General features: G+C 49.9%; 1 protein-coding gene across 1 annotated transcript in view; it reads left to right on the top strand.

Annotated features, from left to right (window-relative positions):
• psmd1 (proteasome 26S subunit, non-ATPase 1) overlaps window positions 1-10,824 on the top strand; it is a 35,289-nt gene extending 24,465 nt beyond the window's left edge. The window contains exons 18-25 of the mRNA XM_067229975.1: window positions 512-628; window positions 1,974-2,076; window positions 4,307-4,476; window positions 5,387-5,479; window positions 5,900-5,986; window positions 7,896-8,099; window positions 9,213-9,376; window positions 10,584-10,824. Coding sequence (XP_067086076.1) covers window positions 512-628; window positions 1,974-2,076; window positions 4,307-4,476; window positions 5,387-5,479; window positions 5,900-5,986; window positions 7,896-8,099; window positions 9,213-9,359 — 921 coding nt within the window. The 3' untranslated portion in view covers window positions 9,360-9,376; window positions 10,584-10,824. The remainder of the gene's footprint in view (window positions 1-511; window positions 629-1,973; window positions 2,077-4,306; window positions 4,477-5,386; window positions 5,480-5,899; window positions 5,987-7,895; window positions 8,100-9,212; window positions 9,377-10,583) is intronic.
• The last annotated feature ends 1,804 nt before the right edge of the window (window positions 10,825-12,628 follow it).

Below are 12,628 nucleotides of genomic sequence, written 5' to 3'. Positions count from 1 at the left end.
GCAGACGTAGTGTTTGCATCTGATAAATGTCATTGTCGTTCATCATTGTCATTAGTACGCTCTGAAAGCGGTTGCATCTCTTAGCCAACCTTCCCCTCACTTCAACAGACGGCAAATACCAGCGTCAAGCATCTTGGCTACCCGGTTCTGCAATGCCAGGTCTTAAGTCTCAGGACCTGGTAAAGCTCTGGTCCAAACATTGCTGCCGGAGACCCTCTTAGCAGGCTGGAGGTCTTCTCTGTTTATCCTCCACAGCCCTCTTCACTTTTAAGAGGCTGAGCTTTAGCTCTCAGTGGCGCAATGGCTTAAAGGGCCTATCCAAAGCAAATGGTACTTAGTCCACCCATCTTCCTCCAGTGTGGCAACTCGGCATTGTAGTCATGAACCAAGAATGACATTGAGCCGCTGCTATTTTTATGGTTTTTGGCGAGGTAAGACCCCGTGTTGGTGTTTGGTCGCCGTGTAGTTTATCTGTCCTTACCTTGTTGTTCTGCGTTTCCCTCTCCCACAGGAGGCCATCAACCTGCTGGAGCCCATGACCAACGACCCGGTGAACTACGTGAGGCAGGGGGCCCTCATCGCCTCCGCCCTCATCATGATCCAGCAGACCGAAGTGACCTGCCCCAAGGTGAGGAGGACATCTCAAGTGAACGGCAACTTGGGGGGGGGGGGGGGAATCAATTTCCTGGATGTGGTTTTAAAAGGTGTAAAGAAAAATGTACACCTCCCAACTATTAGTCTTATTTGAACTTTTCCCCCAGCTAATCTTCCAAGCCGTTAAGTTGCCATTGTGATACGGGTATCGGTCGAGTGTTGACATGCTCACTGACTTCTGCTGCACTGACCCCCCCTCCCTCTTAGTGCCGCTGCCTTTCAGCTCAGAGTGGCATTGGTGTGTGCGAATGTAGAAAGGGAACTTTTTTCACACTGCAAGGCAGCAGGCGTCACCCTGCGCTTGTGTTTACCCAAACTGTAAACCCCCGACCGTTTTAACTCCCAGCTCTGGATTTTTGTGTGGCCTCTATGGATGAAAGTCGCGTGGTTGTAGAAATAATGGCCGGGTGGGAGACTTCCAGGGTGTTTATGCCCACTCAGCTGTAATGACTGCCTCCCACCTAGAACAAGGTATACGCACCTATGTAAACAAACAGGACTCGCTTTTTATTTTTTTCCTTACACGCGTGGCCTTTATGGTTATTATTTTCAAGACTTGTTTCATGTTTGAAGTGGAGATTAATTGCGGCAGGCTTGTTTTTCAATGTGAGACCAGGCTGAGGTTTTGAAGGGGCTCTTTTGAACAAGGAGATTCGGTGCAGTTGCGTTTTAAATTGTTTTCCCCCCCTAACCTGGGAATGTGCCTTGTCTCTCACGCAGGTGGGTGAACTCACCCACTCAGGATAGCGTTCGACTTTTACAATTTCACGATGCATATTACCAGTATTTTTCATCGTGTAACCAGCTCTAAGGGCCCTTAGGCCTAGCCTCAGTAATTCACCCCCTTCCAGCGAGTTGGCAGACTGCAGTGTCTGTCTGAAAGTGGGAAGGGGAAAAACATAAAAGGAAGTCTGGAAAAGAGAGACTCGGAATTAGCCTTCACCTTGCCCTTAAGTGGCTCTCGTAAAGATGTTTCATCCTGCTCTTAATGGCATGAAGGGGAACTGGGACTCGTATGCCCTAATGTCAGGCCCAAATGTGAGCCTTCGACTGCTCTGGTGTGCCAGGCCCTCCTAATTAGACACGGCGTCAGGTTGGACGAAAGGTCGCCCAGATGTGGAAACGACGCCGCAACGAAGAGGAAGCGACCGTCGAACCATGGACGCCTTCACGGATCAGCCCGATTCCCCCGGATTGCTCGATTCTGTCGTTCGCCCTCCTCGTGGAGGGTCGTTTCGTCGGCCACGCCAACGGTCCGTTTCGGGTGTGCTTGCCGTGTCTGACGTCGCACTGTTGCCTTTGCCCCTTCCGCCCCGCAGGTGAACCAGTTCCGGCAGCTCTACTCCAAGGTCATCAACGATAAGCACGACGACGTCATGGCCAAGTTCGGTGCCATCCTGGCCCAGGGCATCCTCGATGCAGGTCAGTGTCTTCCGAGGGGACTAGAGGTTGATCAGCGTCCACGGTGCTTGTCCCTTGATTGTTTGGACTTTTTTGCTCAGGCTTTCTCTCTGTTTCTCTTCTACTCTCTCTCTCTCTTCCACTCTCTCTCTCTCTTCCTCTCTCTTCCTCTCTCTCTCACTCACTCACACTCACAGAGAGACACACGCGTGCTCGCTAACCCACAGCTGACCACCCATGTGTTGTGTTTCTTCTCACTGGAAGCGATCATGCTAAGGTGCATTAGCGCCTGGCATGCCTGCGCCCAGCCCGGCCACATGACTCTGTCCCCTCGCCTGTGCTTACTGTTTTGTGCCAGCGCCTCGTGCTAGGCCGTGTGTGTTACCTACAAGCATGTGTGTTTGTGTGCGTGTGAGGTCCCGGGGAGCTGCATTTCATCACAGCAAGAGCTTGACAGATATACTCACACACACACACACACACAGATACACAGATGTGTATATGCATACCCCGAACGCATGCAAGTGCAGAAACGCATTCTACAACGTTAACATTGAAGCGTGGGTATTGCCAAGAGAGACACCAGAAGGTTCCCTCTGCGCGTGACCAACACAAGCCGGTGCCATGCCCCACATAAACACTAAGACGGCGTTTTCATTCACCTGTGGTTCTGTACACGTGCAGTTCATTGCAACACTTTGCCTCACCCACCCCAGACAACCTCAGAATGGAAAAGGCGGACCCCCCACCTCCATATTCATTCACCTTGAATTTGAAAGCCCAGTGCTACGAGAGGAGAAACCTGAGGCTCCCAGTTTCATCAGAAAGCGTGACGAACGTGGGTTAGCGTGGTCTTATTAGTGTGTAGTTGCGAGCGGGCTGGTGTTTCGGGGGGTAATTGTATTAGATGTGACGGGCGGAAGCCATTAGCTCTCCATTTCATGATCTCGGCGGCTCATTACTCAGGATTTGGACCCACGGAGCTAGTCCCTCTCGCCCCCCCTCCCCATGCCTGCTCTCTCTCCAGTCCCTTCACACTCATTTATTCATGTGTTGCAGGAACCAGACTCTGGTCTCATTTGGGGCCTATTCAAAACTGTTTATCCGACAACGACAGTACCTAAGTTAGATCGTTTCTCGGAATATTCTGGTTGTACAGGTATCTCTGGTGTATACGGTCGCCGCCGGGGGATTTCACGGCGCTGACGCAAAGGTTTTGTCACTCGACACTCGCTGTGTTTTTAAGAAAGAAAATTGGACTGGCAAATCGACCAAAACGGATCACGGTGGGGGTCCTCTCCCTCAGAAAGGAGCTTGCTGCTCTTTCTGAAGTTCTTAAAGAGCGCTGTGTGCTCGCGCTGCTGTGGCACGGCGGGGAGAATGTGTGAGTCACTCTGGCGACCGGTTAATCCCTCGGTTTCGGGACATTGAGAGGCAGTTAGAGCTGTCGAAATAAAGACATCAAATGGTCTGGTCGTCACTTGAATTACCTCAGGAGTATGTGAGCTGGGCGCAGGCACGGAGGGGAGCCTATGATTTAACCTCCATTGTCTCTGTGACTTTCCTAAATGGGTTACTCCCTAGTTACACGTGTTTAGAGCGTTTTCTTTTTTCTGTAGACATCACCTTGGCCTGAGACCCTGGCCTGATTCAGCCCACCCTCTTGGACACCACTCCTCTCTTCTTTCCTCCTCATCCTCCCCTCCCAACGCAAGGGATGGCTTTTGTTCTGGGTCTCCACCCTAACCCCTCTCATCCTCTCACACACACACACACACACACACACACACACACAGTAGGGAAGGGCTTTCTCACACTAGCTTTCTGCCAGAACATTGTTTCAATTACTTATTTTTGGCCTCTAATCTTGTTAAGATAAAAGGTCATAAATGAGTGACTAATGGAAAACTGAACCCAGGTCCTTGGCTTGGGATTAAGAGAAATCACACTGATTTATTCACACAGATGACCTTTTCTGGGAGGACAATTGTGAAGGCCCGGTCATGGTCACTGGACTCATTTACTCTCATCTTTGGCACTTTCTCCGATATTAGCACGACAGGTTATATAACCGTTCCTCTGATTCTGGCTAGCGCAGGAATTGGAACACAAGTTTATAGGTTCGGAAAGTTGGAGTGATGCAATCATTGTTTTTTTGGGGGATAACATATGTTTTTGTGTATACCATTGAAAGAGGGATCCCAAGTTAAGGGGCCCAGACAGGTGACCTTCTGTGTCCTAACCCGTCTAGGTGGCCGAAACGTGACCATCTCCCTGCAGTCCCGGACGGGCCACACCCACATGCCGTCTGTGGTGGGCCTGCTGGTCTTCACCCAGTTCTGGTTCTGGTTCCCCCTCTCCCACTTCCTGTCCCTGGCATTCACCCCCACCGCCATCATCGGACTCAACAAAGACCTCAAGGTACGGCCCTCGTTTCTTCCGCACACCTCCAAAGGGGCTGTAGCTTCCCTGTGTGTGTGTGTGTGTGTGTGTGTGTGAGAGACGGCATACTGTGAATTCTATCCACTGACGGGATTCGGTCCTATTGGTCCCCGGCACCTCCCCACACGTTGCCTGATCCCCAGGGATCACAGAGACACTGCCGGCCTTAGCCTGACATGAGAGGGAGTTAACGTTCCTTGTTTTCCAAATGAAAAGCACCTGACACCCGGCGAGGTGTGCGCCGCGTTACACCCCATATTAGTCGCTCGCGCCGCATGTGTTGGACCCCCCTCCTGATCCGAGGCCAGCCCAGCTCCGGGAAGAGCCACGGCCGGTGGGCCCAGACGGAGGAGGAGGAGGAGGGTGGTGGGGGTGGAATGACTGAGCTTAACAGTGGAATGAACCCCCCCACCTCTCCACCACCGGCCCCCTCCAGAGACGGGCTCTTCCATCAGGCTTCACCTGCTCCAGCCCGAACAGCTGACAATGTGGACGGGCTTTGCATTGCTGCCACACACAACGCTGGCGTTGTTTACCAGTAGCTCTTGCGATGCCTGGCATCGTCGCCGTGCCAGTCTTTTATCAGGGCTGGCCAGCGACCCGGTGTGCAGGCCAGAGTCGCCTCGAACGCTGCGCCTCCCTCATGTTGTCCCTCGAGTTCTGACACAGTCTCAGGCACTGAAGTAGCAAGAGTTTCAAAAAATGTCTAAAAAAAATAAATAATTCCTAAGGCTTTCCAATAGTCTTGCTTGCTCGGACTCTAGTCGTTAAGATGGATCGTTCCTGTCAAATGCATGAGGGCCGATGGATGACGGGGGGGGGGGGGGGGGGGTTGGGGGTTTGACTTAACAGAATGTTGCATTAAGTCTCTCTGTCTCGTCCTGTCCAGATGCCTAAGGTCCAGTATCGCTCCAACTGCAAGCCCTCCACCTTCGCCTACCCACCTGCCCTGGAGGTGCCCAAGGAGAAAGAGAAGGAGAAGGTGAGTCTGTGCAAGAATATGATGTCACACAAGCCAGTGACCAGAATCACTTTAGTTCATTTCAGTATTCTTTTTTTGGGGGCCGATGTCCACAGAACTCCAATTTTCGACGGGCAGTTTCAGAGCGGTTCGGTTATTGTGGCCGTTTTGAACAACCCATCGTGTTAGCAGTCAAGCAATTATGTAGGTTGTGTCTCCTGTGTCTGAGTCTCCTCATTCCCTCAACCGAGATGCACCTTAATAAGGTCATAAAAACACAGCCGGTGGTTATTACGTGGATGACTCGTCTCACGCATTTTAAGGGGTCCCGTGTTTGCCGAAGGGTGTTTTTGTTTTCAAGCTTTCACTATTATACATCTCAATATCTCTTCATTCACGACTCGGTCCATTCCCCCCCCCTTCTCCTATTCGCTGTGCCAGGTGTCTACTGCCGTTCTCTCCATCACCGCCAAGGCCAAGAAGAAGGAGAAGGAGAAGAAGGAGAAGGAGGAGGAAAAGATGGAAGTGGTGAGTTGTGGACGTCAACCATAGCCTGCCTTCAGTCTTGTCTGTTGGCAGGACAAACATCATTGTGAATGTGCCCGTTCATTTGACGGCTCTCCTTTTTGGTTTTTGAAACCTCAGACGAGATGTTTTTAGTGTCGATGGCCCAGTGCGTTCCTGAATCGCACTTGCGGAGAACGCCGTAGAGGGTTGGGGCCGTTTAATAAGCGGTGATGTGTTAATGGTTCCCAGACCCAGGCAGGCATTGAGAGGCCGCAAGCTCAACCCAGATCCACCGTGCCTTAAAGAAAGGTGGCCTTAAAGTGTGGCCTTAAAGAAAGGTTCACTCGAGAAGTTACTTAGTCACAGTACCTCAGAAAAGTACAAATGTAATTCATTTTATATACTGTCCATTTAAAAGGATTGTTGATGGATTTTATTTGACTATTTATCTTTATATATAATTTTTTTTCTACCATATATTGGGCCTTGGGCTCAATTTGGATTTGTTATGTCAGAGTGACGGCTAGCGTTCCCTTTTAAAAGGCCTTTCAGTCACCCTCCTGGTAGAGTCCCACAGCCCTTTCAGCTGATGGGACCAACCCAGCCACACACACACACACGAGGCTCTGTCAGCCCAGCAGCCAGTACAGTGTTCGGTGGGGGGGTGTCCAGGCCAGGCCGTGACCACCCTGTCAGATTCGGCCCCCCATGCTAGATCTCATGTCTCCGTGGAGCAGTGCTGCAGAGATCTCACCCAGCCCTGGTGGGGTGGGATCAGGCCCATCAGAGGGTGGGTGTCCAAAGACCTCCCTCTTTCCTTTCTCTTCCTTCCACGACACTTGCACATGTCCCCTAGTTTAGAAGGCACAGAGCCTGTTTTTTTTTTCCCTCCCTCGAACGGAATGTTCTCCATCAAGTGAGGTTGTCACGGTCGTTCAGGGCTACAGGGCCAGTCTCTCCTGTTTGATGTGTTCACACAGGGCGACACACTTCTCTCTGTGCGACACACAGAGAGAAGACCGAGGTAGTTGAGGGTTCATTTGGTTTGAACTACGTCGTCCTAACGGGGTCTTCATTCCAATCTAATATCGATCAAGGGGGTAATATTCCCTAGCCTGGCAAACCAGAAGAGTCACAATTCTCATATAGTTGAAAATATGGCTTTTGCCTCGAGGTAAACCAATCACTTTGGCTACGTGTCTCAAGTTGAGACGCGTGTTTTGGTTCGACCTCCATTCGACAAGCCCAGTATCACACAAACCACAGAGCCAAGGATCAGAGCATGATCATGTGTTATCTGGAACCTAATTGTTGTTTATAGTATGGGGGCTAGAGTAAACCATGGGGTAAATCAGTATGTGAGCTCACAAGATTAGTATGGTGTTATCCCATCAGGCTGGATGTCCACCATAGTAACTATCCCACCAAACACACATACACACACAGGGAGGGTAAACAGCCTCCTGTTTTTGCCAAATGTCGCGTAGCCTTTGCTCTCGACCCCCAAATGAAAAGCCGAGGAGAAGAAATGCGAGTGTCATTTGGGGACCAAATAACCAGGCCAGAGGGCTTGATGGGGGTTGTAAACAAAACAGGTTATTTCGGGTCGCCTCCCCTTTTCTAACTCCTAACTCCTGCGTGTCCGACAGGCCTGGAGGAGGTTGCACTGTTTGAATGTCTGACCACTGGAGCCTTCGTTAAATCGATCTGACGCCACACGTCACTTGACGCCCAGCAGAGATATGTAGCCTTGTGCTTCGGCCGTTATGGGATTAGACATCCAGCTAGACTACTCGTTTTTTTGGGCAACACCTCAAAACACAGTATAACAACAACCAAAACTCACTTGGGGGATAGACTTTTTTGCTCTGAAGGGAGACGAACCCCAGTCTGACAGTTTCACCGAGCTCACCCCTCTTGAATATCTCAGGAAGTCCAGGAGGCGGAGAAGGAGAAGGAGAAGAAGGAAGAGGAGAAAGAGAAAGAGAAGGAGAAGGAGAAAGAGAAGGAGAAGGAGAGGAAGAAGGAGCCCGAGCCCAACTTCCAGCTGCTGGAGAACCCTGCCAGGGTGATGCCCGCGCAGCTCAAAGTCCTCAACATGCCCGAGACCTGCCGCTACCAGCCCTTCAAACCGGTACGCAGTGTGTGTGTGTGTGTGTGTGTGTGGGCGTGCTGACTGAGGCCGCCGCGTGCGTGTGTGAGGAAGCAAGGGTCTCTGATGTGTGTTTATGGGCCACGGCAATGAAGTCGTCTTTTTATCGGCCGTCTTTTTCCACCTTCCCCCTCCCCCCCCCCCCCCCCCCGGATCTTAATCTTCCCTGCCGAGAATCTGACCTCAGGGCGTTGATCTTGGCTTCCCGTGTCAGATCTCCCACACGACCCTCATTGACTTACTGACCAATAAAAAAAGCCCTGGCTCCGCCACAGTAGACGTTGACAGTTTTCCACCATAAACACGAGACAAGCGGGTATTCACCCACACACTTAGCACTATCACACTCCCACAAGGTGGAGGGTTTCTGCTGCTAATGTGGGCCCATTAGAGGGGTGGGGGGGGGGTACTTTGTGACACGGGTCATATCAGGCATGTCCTTATAAGGCTGTATTCATTTGCACTCCTTGGTAAAGGTCCTTTTCGGTCATATCATTTGCAATTCATGACTTGGACACATGCCTCTGGTGTTAAGCTGTCATGGTTTGGACAAGACAGATCGTTCCTTCATAGCTGGGTTTGAGTTCATGCGAACACCTATGGTCAACAAAACAAGTATCTTTAAAAAAAATAAAAATAATCCAGAACAGAAATGTTTCTTACACTTGTAAATCAGAAGAAAGGCAATATGGTTTGGGAAAGGGGTTAATTTCCTGTGGTCTCTAACAGTATCGCACAGACAATATCATTCTCTATCTCTATGCATTCACGTGGGTTAGTTTGTGGCGGACATTTTTATAGTTTGTTCCCACTTTGACCCCCCCCCCCCTCCCACATTTGCCTCATTGCAAATCAAGCACATATAAGCCTTGCTTGATCCTCACTGACAGTTCCTTCTACCGTCACGTAAGCACGTCTGTCCCAAGCTGAGTGCGGCTGACGTTTAAACGGTCCACAGTTTGCCGAGCGGCGCAGGCGCCCCCCAAAAAGTAGACTATTACAAGGTCCCGCCTCCCCAAGAGCAGAGTGTTGCCCTATTGGCCGATAGTTGCCGGTGCGCTCAACCCCGACTGGCTTGTGTCTCCGCCGCTCCAGCTGCACACGGGCGGCATCATCATCATGAGGGACACCAGCGAGGAGGACGAGGAGCTGGTGGAGCCCGTCTCGGCCCACGGGCCCAAGATCGAGGAGGAGGAGCAGGAGCCGGAGGCCCCGGAGCCCTTCGAGTACGTCGACGAGTAGATGGACGCGCGGCCGAGGTAGGTGGCCCACGCACACACCCTCATCTCACACACACACACACCCCCATCACTCACACACACACATCTCACACACACACCCCCATCTCACACACACACCCTCATCAAACACACACACACCCTTATCACACACACACCCTCATCACACACACACACACCCTTATCACACACACACCCCCATCACACACACACCCTCATCTCACACACACACCCCCATCTCACACACACACCCCCATCTCACACACACACACACACCCTTATCACACACACACCCCCATCACACACACACACCCCCATCACACACACACACCCCCATCACACACACACACCCTCATCACACACACACACCCCCATCACACACACACACCCTCATCTCACACACACACACCCCCATCACACACACACCCTCATCTCACACACACACCCTCATCTCACACACACACCCTCATCTCACACACACACCCTCATCTCACACACACACCCTTATCATACACACACACACACCCCCATCACACACACACCCTCATCAAACACACACACACACACACACACACCCTTATCATACACACACACACACCCTCATCACAACCCCCCTTATTACCCCCGGCGTCCTTATCTCCTGGCCTTGCCGTACAGCCATAAGGTGTCTATGCAGGAACTATTTACTTATCTGTCCAAGTCATGATGATACGGTTCTCAGGTAGTGGGGGTGGATAGACCAGACATGCCAGGTTCTCACACATAACAGGGTTCCCACACCTCAGTGCCTATTGAATGTAAAAAAGAAACGTCTTTCTCCGAACATCCAACAATATCCACCGTCTTCGACCGTGACGTGCTGGAAAGCCGTTACAACAGGCCGGAGGGCAGAGCAGTTGGATGTCTTTGTCCTGTCTGGCCAGCGGGAGGGGTTCCAGTTCTGTTTGTCTTGGACAGGCCGCCCTCGCCTCCCATAGAGGGGGTTCACTGTACGCGTGAGGGAAAAGATGAGGTGCTAACCACCAAATTAGGGGATGTTTAGACAAACGGGCCTTGCCTTAAGGGGGTGGAGGGCTGCAGCTCCACCAGAAGAAAGATCTGTTATGAGCGTTGGGGAGTTTTTCAGTCGCGTTTCAAATTCAGAACTGCATTTTTCTTTGGTGTGTGTCGAGTTCTCGACCGTTTTCAATTCATTCAGTCTGCTTCTGTGTCCTCTTGTGCTCCACAGGTGGCGTCCCAAGGCTCCTGAATTGGAATCTTCGCATCCCAGCATGCACCTCTTTCTCCCCCCCACCCCTCCCTCACTTACAATCCCAACCCCACCCCCCTCCTCTCCTCCCCACATCCCCTCTTTTACATGTTCCTTCCCTGGCCTGGTCCCTCTGTCAGACAGGGAATGTTTTACATTCACTCTTGTTAAACGGTATCATTTTCTGTCAGTACAATAAAAAAAAATAAGATGTATATTGGAGGACCGAATCACGTGTGTTTATTTGACTTCCCATATGCGCCGCGTGTGCATGGAGTAATCCCTCCTAATCCTGCGCGTTTACATTCACTCAGCACTGTTCTCTCGGAGCAGCTGTTCTGCAGCCCGCCGGCTCTGCCTGACTCAGAACAGGACTTGCCGTACAAGACCCTGTTAAAAGGTGGGTGAGCTTCTCCTCTCCTCAGGACCTTGATTAAGTGTTGCTGTCTGAAACAAAGTGAACGGGGCACTGGCTCAAGGTGAAGGACAGCCTTTCAGTCAGCGTCAGATCAACAAATAAGTTGAGTACACACACACACACGTATGCACTTCAGAGTTTGACACGCAAAGTGTGTAGAAATCCTCACACGGTTTCAGTTTGTCTGAGCCTTGAGTCACCTCGGGGTTAACGGGAACATCTCATGCTGTGTGTAACCAATGAACTCGCGTCGGTATGGTGGTGAAGAGGGCGGTCATGTTGATGTGGGTGAATGTACCATTTGACACATGGGCTCATGGTGGTGGGGATTTGACTGTTTTCTGTGGAGCTTGTCGATATACCACTACGGTAGCGTTTGATATTTGACTTGAGCAGTTTAAGACCTTCAGTCATTAGTGCCAGTCATTAATGTGAAGTCTCTGCTGTTAAGATGTTCCCTCATATCCATCTAGACAGAAATTAGATTTTAACTTGAATTTGACACCGAAAAGTTGCTGAATTAAGTGACATGCTAAATGTGTGAGAATATTCAAAACAATTGCATAAATAATGGTTCCTAAGTAACAATTGTACGGTTTAGCTTATATTTGTTTGATGGATATCATGTAAGAACTAGAGAGGGTACAATTTCTGGGGAAATTGTAGGGTGTGCTTGCTTGCGTCGGTTGCACAGGGGTCTGTATATTTTATATAAAAATGCATCGGGCCTACTTATTATTTATAAAGATTACATAGATTTAAAAGCATCTTTTTTTTGCTGCTCATTTACAACTCAAAATACGAGTGAAGTGTCGAATGAAATATGATGTCTTCTCATTTCCCCTGCAAGAGGCAGCTGACAGGCTGAATCAAAACGAATACATTTGGCAGACCGGTGTAAAAATTGACCTAATCTCTATGACTTAAACGTCCTTTTAAGTTGTCCCTTCTCGTGATATTTTCAGGCATTTAGCCTACTCATATTGCATTCATTCATTAATAAAGAACCCCCTTTGAAGATTATTCTACGACTTTACCGGCAGAAGATAGAATCGCGATTCAAACAGTACCATCTGCTAACTGAAAATATGCCCCCAAAAACGTAAATAAGCTTGACATTTATTTAGTAGAAAATCGCTCATTCATAAAAAGCTCACTGGTAGCGATCATTGTCAGTAACAACGCAAAATGCGATATAGCCCTGTGTGGAGAAGCTGCCCCGGTAAATTATACTACTACAGTACAGTACTAGACTACTGCTGTGTTGGTCTTGGTAGCGATTGCGTTGGTTGAATTCGATTTAACGTTCCGTTGTACGGTTAAGGCTGAAATTAATTATTTTCATGAACAGATTGACAAAGTTTAGGCTGTGGCAATGAAGTTCAGGTTAGTAGTCAGATTGTTTCAACTATTGGAAGACTTTTGAGTAAGGGGAGTGCCGAACATGTTCTGTCACCGTTTGACTTGAACAGCTGAGGAGTTTTTGTTAGCTACTCACACTAGTGTCTAGGGTAGGCTACAGCGTTGCCGTGAGCTACACTGGTTTGAAACCACAGGTAATGGTAATTTCACCAACAAATCGTTTACTAATGTCAGAATAAATCAT

This window comes from Osmerus mordax, chromosome 26 (assembly GCF_038355195.1).
Source record: "Osmerus mordax isolate fOsmMor3 chromosome 26, fOsmMor3.pri, whole genome shotgun sequence".
Taxonomy (NCBI): Eukaryota; Metazoa; Chordata; class Actinopteri; order Osmeriformes; family Osmeridae; genus Osmerus; species Osmerus mordax.
The sequence above is the reverse complement of the archived record's forward strand: the minus strand, read 5'-3'. Positions and strand labels throughout refer to the sequence as shown.